Consider the following 24,611-nt stretch of genomic DNA (forward strand, 5'->3'; position numbering starts at 1 on the left):
CAAACTGGTTACTGACGATGCGATGCTTTTATACTTTCCGTTGCTTCATTCGCATATTTCTACTAAAGCCTAGACGTTTCGCTTTCTAGAACTGCTGTATCTCTATCAGATACTTCACAAAGTCCATTTTACACTGCAAAATCGAACGATTTTCAACAACAGTAAATATGTAGGTACAAGTAATAATAATAATAATTTGTTTGACCAAGTCTAATATTAACATATAACAGTAAAAAAAGTAATTTCATTGTTTTAAGAGATTCATTGTTTAAGAGATTAAACTTTCAATTTTTCATTGTATTTTCTACGATATGAGGCGACCTTTGCTTTATGGGATGCTTTTTTCATTTTTTTTCTCGAATTCGGGATATGACGCATGGTTCTCCTTCAGGGCTTCTGTAAAAATTGTTTTAAACTGCCAAAAGAATAAAAAATACATACATACATATATGAATATAAAAAGTTTTTCAATCTTATGTGTAAAAAGTTAAATTCTAATTCCTAAAGAATTTAAATCATATACCGTAAATAAAATAGTTGAATAGCTTGAAGTTTTGTATTGCTTCCTTCCCTTTTTTTGCATCCCAATTAATTTTAGCTAGGAGTGTATCTGCAAAAATTGCCTGCAACATTTTGTATAACTCGATTCCTCCAAATTTTTGTTTAATGTAAGATACCTATGCAAATAAATAGGTTAATAAAATTTTATCTATTTCTGTTACCACCAGGGGTGAGATACTTACTATTTCCACATGAGTATAATTTTCACAGTTTTCTTCGAACTCCTGCAGCTGCGACAAGGAATTTATAGGGAAAAGTTTTAGGTCTCTTGGCTTCGCATTCATAGTTTTTAAAACTGAATCTAATGCTACAGTATGTTGGCAAGCAATTTCTATAAGTTGTTTGACATCAGCCGAGATTGAATCAATTTTGTCCTCCATTCTTTTTAAAATTATAGATACATCACTTTGAGCTGAAAATTTAAAAGGAGTTAATTACAGAAATTTATGATATACGAATGCATAAGAAAAATGTTGAAATTAAAAGGAATATAAATATTTAAAACCTGTACATTCTGAGTGTATGGGGAGTGGGTTATATATAGGAAAAGCGGTGTATTCAAAAATATGTAATTTTTTTTTAACTCACCAACTGTTTCAAAATCAAACGATTTAAGCGCACCCACAGATGGTCTGTATAATTTGGGGCAATCCATTTTTGCTGCTGAAAATGTCAACTTGCTCATCTAAAATAATTTAATGAATTAATAAAATAATTAATAATAATAGGGCCACGCGCGTTACACCACTTCATACATGACAATTATGTAAAATTGGTATGAAGATGAAATGATCTTCCTCAGGCAGACAAAAGCATTTGCAATATATAATGTGTTCAATGAGTCAAGAGGATAATCGAAAAAACTAACTGGATCTGTAAAAATGTTTCCTCTCACGCATTCAGAACCCTCATTAACTAAAAAGCCAGTTATTTTTATTGGAACCATATTTCTATTAAAACAATAATTGTCAGGCGACTTCACGGATAGTATGAATTGATCGAATTTGTACTTAGAATACACATTATCTTTGCCGGGTTTCCTACAAAAACGAAATCGGGATCTTTAGGTGGCTTGTGCAAAACTCTTTCCAGTATTCTGTTATTTATTTGCTGCCCAATTTTAGAAGCTTTTTTACAGTCCCTTTTTAATGTTTGCAGAAAGTTCTCAAACTTATAAGCTGAGTAGTTGTCGACAATACCATAGTTTTGAACACAATCTTTTAAATGCAATAAGTTATGAACATTGTAGCTAACTCTGTGGGTACCAAAAACCTTTGCAAAATCGGAAACAAAAGCCTCAATTAAATGCTGAACGCACTCCAAGTTTGCTTGATTCTTTGCCGGGCAAGAAACTAAACGATATGCAGTGTGAAGTAAGAGAAAGAGTTGATATATCTTTATCTAATATCCCTTAAATACTACAATGCCTGTATAAAGAACTATTTGACGAAATTCTGTTGCCTTCCATCTATGAATTTCATCAAAAAGTCTAACTTTTCGCGAAAATTCTTTTGGGGTATTTTTCGAAACACAGATCATACGCCTATTGAGCTGCAACTTTTGACTTGTTATGCTTTCCTTTAAGTATAAGCAACAACATTTTTTTTGTGACTCCAAGGTCAAGTAAATGTTATGCATAGAGTGGAAACTGGGAAATCGTTCGAATTCCCAACGATAAATTTTTTCGCATTCTAAAGTCTTCATCACTTCTTGTTGTTGCTATATGCGCTTATTTTTATAGAAAGCTATCTGCTCACATTTCGAACACCCTACAGCGGAGGTGTGGCCAACCGTTCCAGTAAGAAAAGCTCGAGCAGGAGTGTCGCATATAAAATGCCTCATTTCAAGGCTGCACAACTTTTCACCGATTAACACACCATGGTTCTTAATGTCACAATATTCTTTGGTGAATTCACTCAAAAAATGTCGCACGTCTTTGGGTTTTGAAGGGCCAATGTAACTACCTATTAAAAATGGACTTTCTCGTCCGGGTAGTCCACCCAAAATTGCCCACAATGTCTTTGAAGAACTTTTAGCGATTGGAATCCCATCCACAAATATATCAATTTTTATATTTTCACTTGAAAACAAATTAACATCAAGTAACTGCAAAGCTTTACGAATTCCAAAATGAAAGTATTCCCCTGGCTGCATATCAAAGATTAAAAGTTCATTATTGCAATGAGTTCCCAATAGGGTTTGCTTGCATAAAGGAACATTTAGACCTCCATTATTTAATATGCTAAGGAGTTCACTACACGCTTTTTGGGTGATTTGGTTTTTTACAACCCATGCCGCCAGGTTTTTGGAAATACTTTCATTTTCTACTTGAGTCATTTCAGGATTTGCATCTGGAGCAGCTATTTCACAATTTGCATCTGCAGCGAAGGCAGAATTTGCAAATGGCGGCTCCTCAAGCGGTTCACTCGTCAAAGCGCCACCTTCATTATGCCTATTAATTTCTTTCTTTACAAGGCGATTAAAATGACGCTTTGAATATAAAGTAATACATTATAACTTACCTTTTTTTAATTTTCGTTAATTTTATATTAGTTTCTAGTTTTTTCTTTGTTTTAAAACAATAAGACGTAAGCGTACGGTGTTACTTCACCAAAAACCGAACACATAATGACACCGCGAGCGCAATCAGCAGTTTGGCGGCACAACGAAAAGTATCGAACGGTAACGAACACACAAACATTTTTTCTTGCTCCTAATGGAGCAACAAATGAGTGCTCCTTTTTACAATTACTCCAAGCATTTTTGCTGGGTTCGTCACCTTTTATGTACGTGTGTAAATGAATTAAATTCATGTGTTCATGTACATGAGAGTGGCAGCTTGCTTTATTGTTGTTGTGCCTTTATTTACTAACATCTTAGTGATGCTAAAATTCGCCACAATATCTTCAACGAGTACTGCAATTGTAAAGAGTCGTAACAAGAACAACACGAAAGAAAAATTCAACTCTAACGAAGGCAACACCAAAAGTGTTAACAATGATATCAATATTGGTGTACTAGCTGCCGAAATTAGTGCGTTAAAAACGTGGATGTTCCTCCTGCGACAATAGATTTATTAACTTTTTCGCCTTGCCTACTCTTCCCCGTTCGTAGTTTGCTCCTCCTCCGCTTAACACTCCTATGCCTGGATCAGTGGATCGCCAACGCCAATAAATGCTGTTCAACTCAAATGGTTTCATGTGAGCTCATTCAAGGTTTCTGTGCAGGCAACTGATATAACTACTTATATAACCAAGCAAACAAGTATTCAGACAAAATTTATTTTCATGCTAAAAATTAGTTTAAAAAGGTGTGGCGATGAATTCGATAAGGAGAGTCAACTTTAAAATCAGAGTTCCATCGGTTGATGCGGACAAAATACTGGACCCAAAGCTATGGCAGACGAATGTCAAAATTCCTTTCGAGTTTTTTCAAAAAATAGCCTCACCCGTGGCAGAGCAATGAGTGAAACAGCTGTTCCTAACACTACTTCTATCTTGGATATTCAAAAGTCTAATTTAAATAATACGTATAATTTAACGGGCTCTTTTTTTATACTCAGCGTGCTTTGCAAACAGAGTATATTAACTTTGATTGGATAACGGTTGGTTGTACAGGTGTAAAGGGATCGAGATAGATATAGACTTCCATATATCAAAATCATCAGCGTCGAAAAAAAATTTGATTGAGCCATGTCCGTCCGTCCGTCTGTCCGTTAACACGATAACTTGAGTAAATATTGAGATATCTTCACCAAATTTGGGACACGAGCTTATCTGGACCCAGAATAGATTGGTATTGAAAATGAGCGAAATCTGATGATAACCACGCCCACTATTTATATGTATATATAACATTTTAGAAAACAGAAACAACCTGATTATTTAGTAAATAATACACCTAGAATGTTGAAATTTGACGTGTGGACTTATATTGAGACATTTTATAAAAATTTGAAAAAATTTGTTTAAACGGGCGTGCCACCGCCCACTTGTGATAAAATCAATTTTACAAATATTATTAATCATAAATCAAAAATCGTTAACCTATCGTAACAAAATTCGGCAGATAGGTTGCCTTTACCATAAGGAATGCTTTGAAGAAAAATTAACGAAATAGGTTAAGGACCACGCCCACTTTTATATAAAAGATTTTTAAAAGGGTCGTGGACGAATAAAATAAGCTATATCTTTGCAAAAAAGAGCTTTATATCAATGTTATTTCATTTCCCAAGTGGATTTATAACAACAAATAGGAAAAACTTCAAATTAAAAAAAAAATGGGCATGGCACCGCCCCTTTTATGACTAAGCAATTTTCTATATTTCGGGAGCCATAACTCGAAGAAAAATTAACGGGTCGTAATAAAATTAGGTACACAAATTTTCGCTAAAGCAGGAAATATTTGTAGAAAAAATGGACGAGATCGGTTCAAGACCACGGCAACTTAGATATAAAACAAGTTTAAAAGGGTCGTAGACTAGAATAATAAGCTATAACTTAGCAAAAAATAGTTGTGAATCAATGATATTTCACTTATCAAGTTTTATTGGAAGAGGAAGTGGGGAGACATTTTTTTTTAACGGGCGGTGCCACGTGTTATGTAGAAAAGTAATTTATCTGAAATGAAATGTGCAATTGGAGCTCACGCCGAGTATATAATGTTCGGTTACACCCGAACTTAGACACCTTTACTTGTTAATATTTTTTTTAACAGAACATTAGGGGGTTGAACACCAAACTAACGGATACTGTTCTCAAAAGTTATGATACATACTTAATCTAACGTTCTTGTGTTTACTGAGACGTGGTTGAAGCCAACTGTTTTTAAGCCCGAAATATTATCGGAATCTTTTCAGATTTTTAGAAAAGACCGGCTGGACAGAATTGATGGTGGCGTGCTGGTTGCCGTTCACACCAGTTTTTCTGCGGAGGAAGTGCATTTTGCTGACTCTGATGATGTCGAGTTTCTTTGCGTGCGTGTGAAATTTTCCATAACGTTTAAATATTATGTAGCCAACTATATACCGCTCCAATCGAATATTTATATATATTTGAGACATTCCTCTTTAGTAAAATCAGTTGTTTCTATGGCTAGGTCCTTAGATTCTGTTATATTGCTTGGCGACTTTAATCTACCTTGCGAGTCTCGGAGTCTGTTAGATGGGTTAATGGTCCCTATTTCTTCCCGGGATAGGTTGGCTTAGGTTAGAGTGGCCACCAGTGCGAGCACCAGTGCACTTAGGCACATAAAGGTCCCGTTGTGATACCACGTGGATCTCTCCCCTACTCAAACCAACAGGTCGATTAAGCAAACGTCTCTATGTGGCCGGTTATAAGTCCAACCACCATATATATGTCCCCCCTTCCAAGACGAAGGAGACGTCTCGTGCGTCTCGCGTCAATTCAGACCACATGAGCTTAGTGTGGTAGCAGGATTTAATATTGCTCCATCTCATACCCGCTTCCCTAAATAAAATCCCTTTCAAAGTGAGCTTACACGTAGCGAGCGGCATGCTCAATCCCTTCCAAGACGACGAAAGGGGAACGGATGTGCCCATCTTCCAGGCACCCATACCAGACTAAGGGAAGTTTGCTCAGCGATCTCGTTGAGAGATTTGCGGCACTTCTCTACTGTCCTGGACTTACATGAGACCGATCCAAGCGCTTTTAGTGCAGCCTGGCTGTCAGAGTAAATACAAATTTGGTTATAGCCGTGAACAGCATTTCTCAGGTGCTCAACTGCCTCGTTAATAGCAGCCACCTCCGCCTGAAAGACAGTGCAATGACCGGGTAGGCTACAGTATAGATTCCACCCTGGTTGAGGTGCAAAGACACCGCTACCCACCTTATTATCCAGTTTGGAGCGGTCAGTATATATCTGCAACCTATCGCTCATGTCCGGGGCTCCCTCAACCAATAATCCCTGTCCGAGATAACAACCTCGTACTTCATATCGAAAAAGACAGTCGGAGCGCAATAGTCCGACGAAGGCGAATCCCGATACTTAAGGATGGCTGCATGGCCAACCATATTGTCTCTCCAGCCGGATAACTCTCGCAGCCGCAGATCAGAAAAGGCCGCACATTGCTTGGCCATTAAATCTATTGGCAACACATTAAAAAGAGTGTCCAGCGCCTCCGCAGGGGTGCTGCGCAGGGCACCACCACGCAGACTAGAGCACTTCTTTGTACCTTCTGGAGTACCCGTAGGTTTGATTTCGTAACTAGGCTCGTCCACCAGACCAATGTCCCGTATAAAAGGATTGGTCTAACCACAGTCCACAGTGATAGTCCCCATCATCGCGCAATAGCTCCCCTACAGCTGTACAATGCCACCCTTGCTTTTCTCACACGCTCCTGATCGCTTTCCCTTCAGGATAGTTTCCTATCCAAAATTACTCCTAGGTATTTTGCAGAGGCCCTCAGCGTCAGGGTCATACCCGCTATCACCGGCAGCTTCAACGCAGGTATCTTATATATTTCCTAGTGAACAGAACCAGTTCACTTTTGGCTGAATTGACCGATAGACCTTTACTCCTGGTCCAGTTCTCCACCAGTCTAAGCTTAGTTTGCATTATATCGCACAGTGTCTGCGGAAACTTCCCGCTAACAGCACGAGGTCATCTGCATCTGCTATTACCTTGCTGCATCCGTCCTTCTCAAGAAAACCCAAGAGCTCATTAAGTGTGGCAACCCATAGAAGTGGAGAAAGTACCCCACCGGTGCCTCTCTGTATGTGTTTGACCACCTTTGAGCCTGCGAGTGCATGAACCTCTCTTCGCAGCAGTAACTGCTGAACGAGTTTCACTAGCCCCGAATCGGGCCCCAAGCCGATTAGTTCATCAGTTATAGCAGAGGGCGTAACGTTGTTGAAAGCTCTCCCTCAATGTCGAGAAAAGCTATGAGTGTGAAGTCCTTGTGCACCAAGGATTTCTCTATCTGGGAGACGACTGCATGCAAGGCCGTTTCCGTAAACTTCCCTTTCATGTACGCATGCTGGGATGTCGATAACTTTCCCTCCAAGGACTCCCTTAGTGTAGAGTCCATTAATCTCTCGAGTGTCTTCCCGGGATATCTTCTATAAGTTCTTAAATGAGCTTGCGTATGCAGGGTACTTTATCAACTAAACAATGTTAATAACAAATACGGTAAATGTCTCGATTTAATATTCACAGGCGACACTTCGAATTGGTCGGTTCATAGATGTGATCCATTTGCATTGCCTCAAGATGTGTATCATCCAGCTTTTGCTCTTTATTTGGAGTCGTATAGTCTTCCTAGTCAAGGCAGAAGGTCGTGAGAGGGACATCTTGCAGGTTTCTGTTCAGACCACTGAGCTAATCAGTGAATTGTCAAACATTACGTGGCCCTATTACACTGATGATATTGATGAGAGTACATTTAACTTTAACAAGGTACTCTACGCCTTATTTCATTAATGCATACCTCTAGCGAATACCTTTACAGCTACTTCATCAATTGCTTGGGGCACTAAAGAGCTCAAACGTCTTAAAAATCAAAAGACGCACACGCTCAAGCGATACAAACTATCCGGCACCAGGACTGCCTACGCTACTTATGCTGTTTGACGTCATAAGTACAACTCATTAAACAGCAGTTGGTCAAATTTTTGTGCAATCCTAAGTCATTTTACAGTTTCGTTAGCTCCAAAAGAAAAATTAAAGAATTTCTACGAAGTTTAACGATCTTATTTCTAACGAAAATTCCGTAATCTTTACTATAATAAATCTCTAGAAAATCGTGTCTGTACATCCAAGATTTCTAAAAAAAAAATGAGTGTACTTGACGTTTGGAATGTCGTAGAATCCATCGGCACCACTTTTTTCTGTTTGTCTGTTTGTCGGTTTGTCTGTTTGTCTGCATGATATCGATAATCTCGGAAACTAACGAATGGATTTTTATGAGACTTTCACAGATGGATAGCCTGTAATCCAGAAGGGAATATAGAACTTATGTCATTAAAATCGCGTGAGAAACAAAAAAGATATAGTTGTTTAAGCTATAATTAAGCTACTTTTAAGGATTTTTTTTGTGAAAATGCACTTAGTTTCCAAACAAATATCAAAGAATGCCTTTGCAAAGTTTTTTTTCAATTTCATATAAATTAAAACTCAAATTCATGAATAGATACAGTGGCGTACCAAAAAAAATTATTTCACGCTGCCATATTACGATAATCGGTTAAAATGAGGTTACCTAAAACCTCTAAATATGCGTACAATATGGGCATCAAACAATAGAAGAAGGTCACAGGTTTCATTTGAATTTGGTGATATTTCGATAAATTAATCGATAACTGAGTTATCGGTCAAAATGTATTTGCTCCAAAATCTATAAATTTACCTACAATATGAAATACTTTTGGCTAAGATTTTAAACCTTTTACACGCGTTAATCAGGGACTCAAACCTTTTGGTGCAATTCGATTTATTTATTCGCTGACAGGTGGCGCAAAGTTCTGTTGACAAGCGTTATTACAAGTTTTCATGAAAAAAATTTCATCAAAGTAGCTGTGATTTTCTTCTTTGATTTTTTGAGGTTTTATAAATTTTAGCTGGACATAAATTTTAGTTGTTTGAAGAAGTTCAGTTGTGCAGTTGTATTTTGTGTTGTGCAGTTGTATTGTTGTAAGTGAATTTTAAACTGGTGAGAACAAATCGTTTTTCCTTTAATTTTTATTGTTAATCAATTAATGTATTCGTTTAAATAAATAAATATGTGGCAACAAATCATAACAACTTAAGTCGAGTTAAGAAATTAGACCAATCAAAATTTCTTCTGCCGGTTTTTAGTAACAAAAAAGCTTAGTTTTGTAGAACTTTTATCGGTTTTATATTATTTGGTTTCTAGACTATTAAATCTAACACGTTTGGCTAAGTTATGAAGCAGTTTTCTTTTAAAAAATCGCTGGAGGAAATTTCAACTGGTATAACTTCTTAACTCGACTTAAGTTGTTATAATATGTTGCCACAGAAATAAATGCGAGGTTTACACTATTATACGAGCTTTTCGAGGCATATACGACTTCATACGAATACCCTGAATATTTTTAATTACATATTGGTAAACTCAACCTATTGCTATTTGGGAGGTGCATTCGGATGATGTAGTTCAATTTTGGTAGCCTCATCTGAAGAAACGTATTTTTGAACCCCAAGCAATTTTACCAGTAACTAATGGCTCAATTACATAAAACTTTGGAGTTGTCATTTCCATACAAAGTTTGTGGAACGTAAAGCAACTTTGTATGAAAGTGGATCCTTCGAAGTTTTACATGTTATGGCCGAAATACATACATCTTTGTGCAACTTTGACAGATGAGCGCTTCGTTTTTTTTTGCTCATGGCTCAAAATTTTTCTCAACCTTACGTTCCACAAACTTTTTTTGACAGGACCGTGTGATAGCAATGGGAGCGCAACTTCTGTTAAAGTTCTCAAAGTTGTATGTAATCGGGCTCTAAGGTATTGACTTTACCAGCTGGTATTCGGGCGAGTTTGCCAATGCTTTCCAACATAACAGCATTACAGTAAAATCAAAAATTGTTTTTCATAAAATTAAATTTGAGTGTTTACTAAAGAGAAACTTAATTCACAAGGCCCTCTCTACATAGGAATTGCATTGCAGATAGGGCCTTTGTGAATTAAGGTAGCGATAGATAAATTCGCTTGCTTTTTTAAGATCTGATACCGAGGTCTAAACGCGTCTTTTGATAAATCTCCCGATATACCTGAACGGGTATTTCCAGTATTTAGGTAGAGCTCAACAAACTGAAAAAACAGACGTGAGTAGCAAGTACCTACTCATGAGGTTTGATGTGTGAACATCTGTTAGCAAAAAATTGCACCCTGTATTTTGCTTATATCTTTTAAACAAAACAACCAGGCAATTACCTTTTGGTGCAATTCGATTTATCTATTCGCTGACAGGTGGCGCAAAGTTTTCGTGTGTACTGCGATGCTTTGGTAGGTGTGCGATTGGTTGTCGTACACATACACTAAATAAAATTTTCGTAAATGTTGTAATGCCAAATGGCGGAAAGGTTTGTTATGTGCCCATTTAAGTTTCATTGCGTTATTTTTAGAAACACTATGCCCAAAAAGCGTTCAAATTTATCTAAACGCACTAAAGCTGCTAAGAGGTTAAGACTAATGCGATCACAAGAATCGAGTGAAAATTATGAAACGAGGCTTTCGGCAAATAGAGAACGTATAGCATTTATCAAGTCTATGGAAACTCCTTCCGAAAGTGATGCGCGCCGACATATTGATAGGGAACGCCATGCTTTGTCGCGCGAATTGGATGCACCGCAAGAAAGAGAAATTCGTCTTAGTTTGCAGCAAGTTAGGACTAATTTAAATCGATTTTTTGAAAGCAGTGGAGGTCGACATACACGACTCAGCACTGACCGAGAGCACCATGTATTGTCTCGAAGTTCTGAACCTGTTGTCGAGAGAGAGTCCCGGCTAAATGATCAGCGTATCCGCTCCGCAAACTTAAGGTCACAGGAAACAAGTCACCAAAGGGAAAATAGGCAGATGGCTGATCGTGAAAATCACGCGCTGTCTCGCGATTTAGAAACCTCCCCTGAGAGAGAAATTCGTTTAAGTACGCAGCAAGTTAGGACAAATTTAAATCGCTTCTTTGAAATTGAAGAAGAACAACTTATACGACTCAGCAATGACCGAGAGCGCCACATATTGTCTCGAGGTTCTGAACCTGTTGTTGAAAGAGAATACCGTTTAAATTATCAACGCATCCGCTCAGCAAACTTAAGGTCACAGGAAACAAGTGACCAAAAGGCCAATAGGCAGATGGCTGATCGTGAAAGTCACGCGCTGTCTCGCGAATTAGAAATCTCCCCTGAGAGAGAAATTCGTTTAAGTACGCAGCAAAATAGGACAAATTTAAATCGCTTCTTTGAAAATGAAGAAGAACAACTTATACGACTCAGCAATGACCGAGAGCGCCACATATTGTCTCGAGGTTCTGAACCTGTTGTGGAAAGAGAATGCCGTTTAAATGATCAACGCATCCGCTCAGCAAACTTAAGGTCACAGGAAACAAGTGACCAAAGGGCCAATAGGCAATTGGCTGATCGTGAACGTCACGCGCTGTCGCGCGAATTAGAAATCTCCCGTGAGAGAGAAATTCGTTTAAGTACACAGCAAATTAGGACAAATTTAAATCGCTTCTTTGAAAATGAAGAAGAACAACATATACGACTCAGCAATGACCGAGAGCGCCACATATTGTTTTGAGGTTCTGAACCTGTTGTCGAAAGGGAGTCCCGGTTAAATGAGCAGCCCATCCGCTCAGCATGTCCAAGGTTATGCCAAACAAGTAATGAAAGGGTCGATATGTTGAACACCGATTGTGAGCATAGGACATCCGAAACCTTTTCGCATCGTGAGGAACGTTTGATAAATGATCGACATCGCCATAACATTACTAGAATGCTGGAAAGTAGCAACCAACAACGCAGCAGTATAGTTATGACTGCAGAAAATTACGAACGCCTACGTGAAGATCAAGAAACATACAGGGCCAACGAGAGGGAAAGAATACGCGGAATACGGCAGTTGGAGGTAGAGGAAAATCGCCAAGTTCGCCTGCATGTTGACAGCGTGCGACATACGCTAAATAGGGAACAAAATGACTCTGAAGAGCTTCCCCCAAATATTGATGTAGGTAACGGCTTACTCTCCTGGATTACTAAGACAAAAAGTGCTTTTGCATATAATCCTTTAGTAGATTATGCTAAATACTCCTTATTGGCGATATGAATTTGAAATGCAGATTTTGTGAAGCCCTTAAATTCCAAAAAGAAACGGTTGGAATGTGTTGTTCCAATGGAAAGGTCAGTTACGAAATTTTCCTAAATCCGCCTGAAGTTTTGGAAGCACTGCTCAACGGTGATCACTCGCAGTCAAAGCACTTTTTAGAAAACATTCATGCGTATAACAGTGCATTTCAAATGACATCTTTTGGAGCAAAACAAGTGACGGAAGGACCTCTTATGCCTACCTTCAAAGTCCAAGGGCAGGTTTATCACCTTATTGGTTCATTGTTACCCGAGAATGAGCCAAAGTTCCTGCAAATATATTTCGTAGCGAATTATGAAGATCAGGCGGCTATTAAAAACGAAAACTTTCCACAACTTAATCGTAGTCTGATATCTATTCTGCAAAATATGCTACATGATGTAAATCCATACGTTCGCGATTTTAAAAATGCCCTTGATTTCGTTCCCGAAGAGCAAAATAATAATTAAAAATTTTTAATATGTGCTGATAAAAGGCCCGCAACAGAACATCCAAGAAGGTACAATCCTCCTACTACAAATGAAGTTGCAGTTGTTTTAGTTGACCAAGAGTGTGAAAGGCGCGATATTGTTTTGCACACTCATGACGATCGTCTTCATCGTATATAAGAGACACATCGATCATACGATGCGCTTCAATACCCATTAATTTTTTGTCACGGGGAAGATGGATATAACTTTGAATTACAACAAATTAACCCTACTACTAGATTGCCAAACCCACATAAAAAGTTGTCGTCACAACAATTTTATGCATACATGCTACAGATAAGAGCAAACAGTTTTGTATACTTGCAAAGATTTCGTGGACTATTTAATCAGTTTATCGTCGATATGTATGCTAAAATTGAAACCGAGCGTTTGGTGCTGAGGAGTATGTGCACTTACGTGATGCTATGCAACAAGATGGAGGTACAGAAAATTTGGGCAGATTAGTAATACTTCCGGGAGGTCCACGATACATGCACGAACGTACACAGGATGCTTTTTGCTACGTTAGAAAATATGGAAAGCCTGATCTCTTTATAACGATGACAACAAATCCGAATTTCCAGACAGCAACACAGATGCCACATTATTTGACATAATAAGAACACACATGGTCCATGGTCCTTGCGGGATATTAAATAGCAACTCTCCATGCATAATTTTGGACAATAGATGGGTCGTACCATATTCACCTGTACTCTCCAAAACTTTCCAGGCCCACATCAACGTGGAAGTGTGCAGTAGTGTATCATCCATTAAATATATATGCAAGTATATAAATAAGGGCAGTGACCAGGCAACGTTTGCGTTAAGGAATGAGAATGACGAAATAACTAGATTTCAATCAGGGCGTTATATAAGCTCCTCAGAGGCCGTTTGGAGAATATTAAGCTTTTCCATTCATGAGCGATATCCCCCTGTAGTGCATTTGGAGGTTCATCTAGAAGGAGGGCAAAGGATATACTTCAATTGCGAAAACGTGACAGATCGAGTAGAAAACCCGAGGTAAACCATTTTACTGGCATACTTTCGGCTTTGCGAAGGAGACAGGTTTGCGAGGACATTAATGTATGAGGAGGTTCCGTCTTATTACACGTATGATAAGCAAAGAGGTGTTTTTAACCGCAGGAAACGGGGCTGATCTGTAGATGGGGAGCCCGGCATTTTTAAGGAACATGTCATTGGACGTGTATATATGGTTCATCCGAACAATGCCGAGTGTTTTTACTTGCGGTTTTTGTTGCATACAGTACGAGGACCTGCTTCCTTTTCGGACCTTCGCACTTTTTTGGGAGTTGAATATCCCACTTTCCGCGATGCTTGCCGAGAACGCCACTTGCTTGCCGATGACAAGCATTGGGATGATGCTATATCCGAAGCAAGCATTAGTGACAGTCCAAGCCGGTTGCGACATTTGTTTTGCGTTTTAGTGGTATTACGGTACGGCTTACTCGAACCATCTATAGACGGTTAACGCGTGAACAGGGAATACGCAAGCGAAATTTCGTATAATCCTACAGAACTTGCGGACACTACGTAAACGCATTCAACGTTTAACGGATGAGCAAAGAGGAGTATTCGAACGCGTTTGTTATAGTGTCGATAATGAATGAGATTTTGTTTTTAGATGCCCCTGGTGGGACAGGAAAAACTTTCCTAACTAAAATTGTTTTGGCAAAGGTGCGAGCTCAAGGCAACTTTATTACCTGGTAGTAAAACTGCCCATTCCATGTTCAAAATCCCCATACACTTAGATATCAATGAATATCCAATGTGCAACATAGCAAGAAATTGCGAAAATTCCAGCGTTATTCGTGACCTTGTGTTGGTAATATGGGATGAATGCACCATGGCGAACCGGGCAGCCGTAGAAGCTGTGGACAGAACGCTGAGGGATATACGCCAAAATGACCAAGTTATGGGTGGTGTTACTTTTCTCTTTTGTGGAGATTTTCGGCAGATACTACCGGTTGTTGTTGTTGATACTACCGGTCATACCACGCGGTACAAGAGCAGATGAAATACGAGCGTGTTTGAAGAGCTCATATTTATGGTGTAACATTAAAAGAATGTATTTAACAGAAAATATGCGCGCTCGAATCGGAGGCAACATAAATGCGCAGAACTTCTCCGAAACTTTGCTAAAGATTGGAAATGGTACATACCCCGAAGAAGAGGGCAAAATTGCACTGCCCGATAATTTGTGCCGTACCGTACATTCTTTGCAAGAACTAATTTCTACTGTTTATAATGATCTAGGAGTCTGTCATGATAACTTTTGGCTTTGCGAGAGGGCTATCTTGACGCCACGAAATGAAGTGGTTTTGAAAATCAATTCGTATATACTCAACGATATTCAGGGAGGGGAGGTCGAATACTTTTCAATCAACAGAGTTTTGGAGCAAGATGACTCAACAAATTTCCCTGTGGAGTTTTTAAATAGCCTTAGTGCACCTGGACTTCCATCCCATAAAATTATTTTGAAAATCGGCGCACCAATTATTCTGTTGCGTAACCTAAGCCCACCAAAATTGTGCAATGGAACGAGGCTCAAAGTTGTTTCTCTAAAACAAAATATAATTGAAGCAGAAATTTTGACAGGCAGTGGCAGAGGAGAGAGAGTATACCACGTATCCCCCTTATACCAAACAACTTTCCCTTTAGATTTAAACGTGTTCAATTCCCGGTGAGGCTTTGCTATGCTATGACAATCAACAAAGCATAAGGCCAGACGATGAGTGTTGTGGGCGTTGATCTGACTGTGAGTTGCTTTTCTCATGGCCAGCTTTACGTGCGCTCTCATGTGTTAGTGAAGCAGACAAATTATTCGTCTATGTTCCTAACACTTCTACATCAAACGTTGTTGTATAAGGAAGCATTATAAACAATTCTTTTTTTTAAATAAGCATTAAAAATGTTAAATTTTGTATTACAAGTTAACTCTCCACACAAACACATACATTCACACTGAAGAGCTTGGAATAATTTTGTTTTATAACAATCATAATGCTATATATGTCTATGTATACGCATAAGTTATTCTATAACAGTTTTATATAATTCGCCTTAATGTATGCAACAATTAAAAATTAGAAAGTCGTAAAAAGCTATCAAAATGAATTCTTTTAAAATTATTCACTCAACAAAAAAGTATTATTTTTTCCAACCCAATTTGTAAAACCTAACAATTTTAAAAATGTATAAGTATTTTTTTTTGTCAAACTCAACGATTTTGCAAGTGAAATAAACATGTATGTACCCATATATAAAAAAAACTTTCTTTTATTCTCTGGTATATCAACAGGATCTGTAAGTATTTTCTGTTTTATATTTTGAATGTGTATGTATATCCATATATGTATGTAAGTTACGGCTTATAACTTTTAACCGATTGAAGCAATATTTACTGATTTTATTGCATGCTTTAGCGGTAAGCTTAGACAAAAGAACTGAAAATAAGATATTTAAAGATATTTAAATAGAAATGTGACCAAGCAATAAAAGGGGAGGAGGGATAATGTGAGAAAATAAATATTGTTTTATATAAATGGAGCCTGCACATGGTTTCGTGATTTAGGTTAGCAGAAATGTTTTAAAATTTGTTAAGTTAAAGACCCAAGATATGGATATTTAAAAAAAAATTAGGGCCACTTTAATATAAATACGCATTCCGAACAACGTCGGGTACCCTGCTAGTTGCTAATATGTTTGTCGATTTCTTCGAATCGAACTACTGTAATACATCTGATTCGGTGCCTTCGGATTACCCATTTAGACTGTGTCCGCTGAATGCAAGGTTAGTCCCTAGTATTTGCGCTGAGGATGTTTTATGGCATCTAGAAAAACTAAAGGTTTCCTATTCTGCCGGACCTGATCAAAATCCATCAATTGTGTTTAAAACATGTGATCAATACCTTTATCAACCTTTAGGTTCTCTGTTCAACGCTTCCCTGAAGCAAGGGATGTGTTGCAGGCAGTGGAAGGATTCCTTTATAATTCCCCTCTATAAAAGTGGTAGCAGATCCTGTGTCACAAATTATAAGGGAATTGCCAAACTGAGTGTTGTTCCAAAGCCATTCGAGTCGATAATCACAAAGCAACTAGCGCATAGAGTATCGTCGGCGATTGACTTATCACAACACGGCTTTTATAAGGGTAAATCAACTGTATCTAATTTGCTCGAGTTCACAATTCATAGCTTTAAGCCATTGCTTATTCTTGTACAAACTTGATCGACTAGGCTTTCCACCATTGTTGTTTCTTTCTTGGATTTCTTCTTATTTGTATGGAAGAAAGCAAAACGTTATATTTAACAAGTAAGGAAGGCTTAGTTCAGGTGTAACCGAACATTACATACTCAGCTGAGAGCTTTGAAAACAAACAAAATAAGGGGAAATCACCGTGTAGGAAAATGAACCTAGGGTAACCCTGGAATGTGTTTGTATGACATGGGTATCAAATGGAAGGTATTAAAGTGTATTTTAAAAGGGAGTGGGCCATAGTTCTATAGGTGGACGCCATTTCGGGATATCGCCCTAAAGGTTGACCAGAGGTCACTCTAGAATGTGTTTGTACGATATGGGTATAAAATGAAAAGTGTTAATGGGTATTTTAAAAGGGAGTGGGCCTTAGTTCTATAGGTGGACGCCTTTTCGAGATATCGCCATAAAGGTGGACCAGGGGTGACTCTAGAATTTGTTTGTACGATATGGGTATCAAATTAAAGGTATTAATGAGGGTTTTAAAAGGGAGTGGCTCTTAGTTGTATATGTGAAGGCGTTTTCGAGATATCGACCAAAATGTGGACCAGGGTGACCCAGAACATCATCTGTCGGGTACCGTTAATTTATTTATATATGTAATACCACGAACAGTATTCCTGCCAAGATTCCAAGGGCTTTTGATTTCGCCCTGCAGAACTTTTTCATTTTCTTCTACTTAGTATGGTAGGTGTCACACCCATTTTACAGGTTTTTCTAAAGTTATATTTTGCGTGAATTAACCAATCCAATTATCATGTTTCATCCCTTTTTTCATATTTGGTATAGAATTATGGCATTTTTTAAATTTTTCGTAATTTTCGATATCAAAAAAGTGGGCGTGTACATAGTCGGATTTCGGTAATTTTTTTATACCAAGATAAAGTGAGTTCAGATAAGTAAGTGAATATATCGATAAGTAAGTTACTTATATACTGTAAAGATATTAAATTTTTTGTTAAAACTTGACTTTTAACAGTTTTTTTAAATGGACGATTTTGCTAATTTGTATTTAGAACACATACAGTAATATGAGTAACGTTCCTGCCAAATTTCATCATGATATCTTTACCGACAGCTTGCAAAACTTTTAAATTACCCTCTTTTAAAAGTGGGCGGTGCCACGCCCATTGTCCAAGATTTTACTAATTTTCTATTCTGCGTCATAAAGTGAACCCACCTACCAAGTTTCATCGCTTTATCCGTCCTTGGTAATGAATTATCGCAGTTTTTCGGTTTTCGAAATTTTCGATATCGAAAAAGTGGGCGTGGTTATAGTCCGATTTCGTTCATTTTAAATAGCGATCTGAGATGAGTGCCCAGGAACGTACATACCAAATTTCATCAAGATACCTCAAAATTTACTCAAGCTATCGTGTTTACGGACGGACGGACGAACATGGCTAAATGAATTTCTTTTTCGCCCAGATCATTTTGATATATAGAAGTCTATATCTATCTCGATTAGTTTATGCCGTTACGGGGTACCGTTATGCGAACAAAATTAATATACTCTGTGAGCTCTGCTCAGCTGAGTATAAAAAGTGGAAGACACACCAGTTGGAAGAGACAGGTGGAGGATGACTTTATCTCCATTGATGCTCCCAACAGGCGTAATTTATTATATTTCGTAAGCGATTAAGAGCCAATTAGTGATGATAATGAAGGGACAAACCTATGTCGTGAAGTATCGTGCCGTTGTTGAACGTGTCAAAACAGGTCGAGTGCAGTAAGCACTGTCCTGTGGTGTGGTTTATCTGTGAGTTTAGCGCAATTTTGGTACTCGGCATTTTACGGAAGCTTTGATCATCGGCTAACCGAAGGTGGCAGACGATCTAATTCTTCTTAATAATCTAGTTTCCCAGCTTACAGCATCGGTAGCTTTTTTCCATTTCCAAGGAATGACAAAGACATTGAGGTGTTAAATCACCGGCATGGACGCAAGGCTTTGCAAATGTTAGTATTTTTGATGGCTTCCGAAGGTTCAGTAGTCGTAATGGTAATGCGCGCAGCATTGTTTTATGAATATGTGCCTATCTGATGGCAGTTCAGGCGATCAACTTATTGTCCACCAACGGACTTTCCGATTGAACACTATTGAAAGAGGTGATTTAAATGTACTGATCCAAAGGCTGAAGAGGAACAAAAAATCGTTCCAAGGCATTTGGTATAGTTCCGGGAGTTGCTGGAACCGTAGAGTATCATATCCGGCAAAGGACAGCCCAGAGTACAACCCCAAATCTATGGTAAGGGGTTTCTTGGTTACAACAACAGTGCCGTAATGCGATTTTCTCGCCTAAGTAGGATGGATTGCAGTTTGTTTGCAATATAATTGCAGAGTTGTGAATTGATATGAAGGAACGCCATTACTTTCAGGGACGGGGACTACTGAATATGCCGTACTGATATGAGGCTAATTTTCCAGTTTGCCCATATGCATGCTGAAATTAACCTATACGTTAGGAAGTCGTTGCTAAGTCAAGAATATTAAAGCTATATATTATGTGCTGGCATACGCTGCATGTTGTCTGAGGAGGCGAAAGTTCATGGTCTTGTTTCATGCAAGTGCCCCTGCCGTAACAAAAATTAAGGGCCTTTGGCGCGAACAGCTGGCGGCTTCTTTTATGACTTGCTGAGATTTTCGAAGCCTATAGTAGATTTGAAAAGTGGCGAGGGTGGGTTCAATACCTTGCTGCACTAAGAACGAACAGCCCCGCTGCAAGAAGCTGCTCTGAAGTTTTAAATGTTTCATTGATATGTTGTAAATTGAATCAAGTTATACTAAAATGACAGCTCTTATTAGGAAAAAGCCCCAGTCACTTCTATACGTAGGACCGGCTGTTGTGGGTAGTGATAGTGTCGGCTTTGCATCGTTGTTGTTGTTTTAACACCGTGAAAGTATTTTATGTAAAATTTTAATATTAAAATAGTTTAAAATACCTAACTAAATAATTCCTTTAATATTGCAGTTGGGTTCGGATTTAATTTGTGATGTTCAAATGGCGTCCAACGAAATGGAAGTCTCCAGCACGGTTATAACCAATAGCAATTCAGGTGATAGCATAAATGAAATAAATATGGGTCGTATTGATGGGAATAGTAGTGGAAGTGTTGGCGGAGGTGTAACCATACAATTGAGCTCACCTTCGCCGGTGTCTATCGGTCACCTGCATCATCAGCAAGTACAGCATGCACAACAACTACAACAACAAACTACGACAGAGCGACACCAAAATACTCCCCAAAGGCAGATTCTCGTCGATACAAATGGGCAAATTATAGGTAATTTTCTTGTGCAACATCAACAGCAGCAGCAACAGCAACACCAAGAACATCAGCAGCAGCTTTTGCATCATGCAACACAACAATTTAATTTTCAAACAGCACAGCCCCAATCACAACCACAACAGCAACAAACTCAAACGATAACACTTTCAACACAGCAACATATACAACAACAGCAGCAACAACAACAACAACAACAAGTGCACAAGTCTCATCATGCGCTATCGACAATACGAAAGGCAATTGAAATGAGCACTAATGGCCAGCAATATATATCACCTGGCAGCATGACAGCTCAGCAACATATTGGGCAACAACAATTAGTGCTACAGCAACACCAGCAAGCATCACAACAAAGACATTTTTTGACACAACAACCACAGGTTCCTACGGTGTCAGCAGCGACCGCTGCTATCGTTTCTGCGTCTACAACACAGCAGCAGCAGCAGCAGCAACAACAACAACAACAAAAACAGCAGCATCAAATGCAAGTACAAGTGCAACAACAATTGCAAAGACTTCAGCAGCAACAACAACAACAACAGCAAGCACAACCACAACATATGCCCGCTTTTCAAACAATGGCCTCACAAGCGGCACAATCTAATGCCGCTGCAAAATATATTTCAAAGCAAATGAATCTTATAACAATGCCACGTGGAAGCACCGCGACCGGAACAGTCGCTGGTACAACTGCGAGTATCGCTTCGGTAACTGTACCACCCGGTACATCTGTAAGTACGTACCCACCTTATGGTAGCCCCTTAGGTGGCTCTCCGCGTCCAACTGAGCTTATTATAAATGCTTCTCCAACCAGCATGAGTAATTTGGTCAATACTACATCGAATGCTAGTGTTGCTAGTGCCATGAAAGCAGGTCTAACACAAGCTGGCGTACCATCCACTATTGCCCAACAACGGCCAACGAACAAATTAGCCACTGGTGGAAAAGGAAGAAAAACGGTGAATAAACTACCACCCGGTGCTGTAAATTTAGAACGTAGTTATCAAATCTGCCAAGCAGTTATACAAAATAGTCCCAATCGTGAAAACCTGAAAGCACAACTTCGACCACCATCGGCTATATTAAATCAACAACAACAACAACAGTTGCCTCTATTACCACCACAGAGTAACATGTCAAACGCGCTGGCTTTACCAAGTGTTGCAACAGCCACATCAGCAGCCACCATATCTGTAGCCACATCTGCTCCATCTGCTTTGACTGCTTCTTCAACACAAAATTTCATCAAACAAGAGGATTTAGCAAGCATTCCGGCAAATATAATGGGTGTTGGACGTCCTGGCGTTTATAAGGTAATAAAAACAAATCTAAACTATCTCTAAACCCAAATATGTCCTGCTTTCTGGGATCCGTGTCTGTCAAATATCGAGAATTATAAAATTTGTGCCTTTCATATTTCGGCCACTCTATAATGCGAAAACGGAGGCTCTATGGCGGTTTTTATCACAATTTTTATCCGAAGGTAAACTGCTATCGCATCCTCCCACAAATCTTAAATAAATAGAGATTTGTAAAAGTATCTTTAACAGATATCACAGCGCTACACTGCGGCCTAAAATGTTAAAAGTCGATTCTGTGAGGACTTTGTGTTCAGAGTTCGAATCTGATCTTCAAAATTGTTTATTCATATTTCATATTCCTTCTTTATTCAGGCCCCGTCTCCCAGGGACTTAAGAAGTCATATCCGCAAGCATTATGAGCAGCGGTGGGCACCACTACATATATATTCCCCAGCGGGTTATGGTGTCAGAATATACCCGCGGTAGGTATGCCTGTCGTAAGAGGCGACTAAAGTACCAGATTCAAGGGGCTGTGTAGCGCAACCCTTCAGGTTGCCATCGCAATATATAGCTTCTCCAAACCCTATTGTCAACCTCACCTATCCGTGGCGAATCCTGTTTCACTAACTTGGGGTGGGGAGGGATGGCCTGACGGTTTAATGTGGCCACATAAATCGTTCCCGAGATGGTCGAGCTAGCACCTTAATGCTGCTGTGTTTCCGGAGCGTACCGGATCTGTATCCGGCAAAGGACCATCACATCGATAACACTCCCGAAAGCCTTCGGGGAGCAACCTTATCGCTTCAACAACAACAACTCTCCACATATACGGATTGGTGGCTTAGCAGGTGCTAAGCTCACGCCCACCCAAGATTATGAGGAAATACGGCACCTGAGAACTCAGCCGTATGCAGAAATAAAGTACGAAAACGTATTCAGGGAAATCCACCAAAACGCGTCGGACCTTTATGCCAGGAGTTGCCGTTCTTAAAGTCAAATACCCTAAACCCACAGTAGAGGAAAACAACCTCGCCAGGGAGACGCGTGTCTATCTAGCTCAACTTCCATCTGGATACTGTAACAGGTTAAACTCTTACCCATATAGAATCAACCCCGACATGCATAATGTATGTCTTGCTTGTAACCTGTCCCTACATGACACCAACCATCTTTTCATTTGCAATGTGGAACCAACGCCTCTAACACTCCTTTCTCTCTGGCTCACCCCTGTTGAAGCTATAAGTTTCCCTGGACTCCCGTTAGAGGATATTGATAGCAATTTTTGAGTAGTCGCACCTATTGGATATAGCGAAGCACTGCTACAACAACAACAATCTTGCACACGAGATGTGTACATAACGTGTTATGGAAAATGTAATTGGCTAAATACATAGGGCTTATTATATATAAAATGTAGTAACCCTAGCGGCGAACAGGGTGCTCAGAATTACAAAGTGAAGATATAGCTTTTTATACATATTATTAAGCCCATTTACGGCTCTTGTTATAGGGACAAAATAGTGGTAATAAGATCTAACATAAACCGTATGAAAAGGGTAATAAAAACAAAGTATTCTATTTGGAACATTAAAGCGTATTTGCTCAAGCAAAACTGGACAGTCGTTTAAATAAAAAAATGTAAGGCGCGATAATCTCCGGAATTTAGCCCGAGCTTCTTTTCCAATTTGCGTCGTGCTCGTTTAATTTTTCAGAAGTACACTGACAGTGCTTGCTAACTCACTGTCGAGGGGCGATCCCGTTTAGAAAAACTTCCTTCTAATTGAAAGAACTTGTTTCTAAAATTTTGATGTTGCTTTGCTCGGGTCTTGAACATAGGACTTTCGGTGTGGTAGGCGGAGCACGCTACCAGTACGCCACAGCGGCCGCCAAAAGTGGTTTTTGTGTTAACAGCTTGCACACAATCACCTCTGCTGGCTAATGCAAGATGGGCCATGGAACCAATATATGGTGTACAGGCAAATCTGGCACAAGCTTCATGAAAAGAGATCGAAATAGTTCACACTTCTGAATCGCCTCTCTATTAGCCCATTGATGGGTCTTCTTATGGGTGCCCTTAGTGCTCATATGGGCTTGCAAACAAATTACTTCTGCCGCAGCTGAAGGGAAAAGGAGGAAATATAAAACGTAAAGCATTAGCTATGCCATTGTTCCACTATGTTGAAGACCAGGTACCGATGTCTACTTTGGGTTCCTTGCTGAGCTAGAATACGCAAATATAAACGAAATTCTGCGCTAGATTAGGCGCTGGTTTAGCTTCATGGGTGTATGAACCACTTTCTATTTGTGGTATCACAACGTGTCACAATAGCCTACGTAAGTCTCCGCGTGGTCAGTGGAGGCGGCCACTTAAACCTAACCTAAATTAACCTAAAGTATCCATAAATATGTTGGGACAGGATGACTTGTGTCTCCCTTGGTAGTCTGCTTTCTTTTTCTGCAAGGATTGAATTGTGTATATTTTTAACGGGGTTCACCGGGCGCGAACTTGCAAAGGTGTTTACCGATTTTGTGTTCTATTCGAATCGCTAAACTGTTGAATAAATCACTCCAATATTTAGTATTGCAAACTGATCCTTATTTAGATTACTTTGGCAGTAGTACTTCACAATTATACTTCACAACCGATAGCGTGTTTAAATCAAAACTGTTTTGTTATTACTCAGTTTGCGCTGCTTTTATACTCTCGGTTTCCTCGCTCACCCATTTCTCCTAAGGTCTAGTAATTTCGCGAACAGCTGTAGCGCATGCGTGGTTAGTTACCAGCTATATACATGTATATCTGTAGTCCACGCCTCTCCCATAGCCATATGCGTGTGTTCCTTGAGTAACTACTTCGGCTGATGACTAC

The 24,611-nt window shown here is 39.1% G+C and overlaps 1 protein-coding gene across 3 annotated transcripts in view; it reads left to right on the forward strand.

Moving 5' to 3' along the window:
- The window catches only part of Asx (Additional sex combs), a 124,990-nt gene that overhangs the window by 61,795 nt on the left and 38,584 nt on the right, over positions 1-24,611 (forward strand). For all 3 annotated transcript variants that reach the window (XM_067772290.1, XM_067772291.1, XM_067772292.1), the window contains one exon: positions 20,123-21,754. In XM_067772290.1, coding sequence (XP_067628391.1) covers positions 20,123-21,754 — 1,632 coding nt within the window. The remainder of the gene's footprint in view (positions 1-20,122; positions 21,755-24,611) is intronic.

Source organism: Eurosta solidaginis, chromosome 3 (assembly GCF_040869045.1).
Source record: "Eurosta solidaginis isolate ZX-2024a chromosome 3, ASM4086904v1, whole genome shotgun sequence".
Taxonomy (NCBI): Eukaryota; Metazoa; Arthropoda; class Insecta; order Diptera; family Tephritidae; genus Eurosta; species Eurosta solidaginis.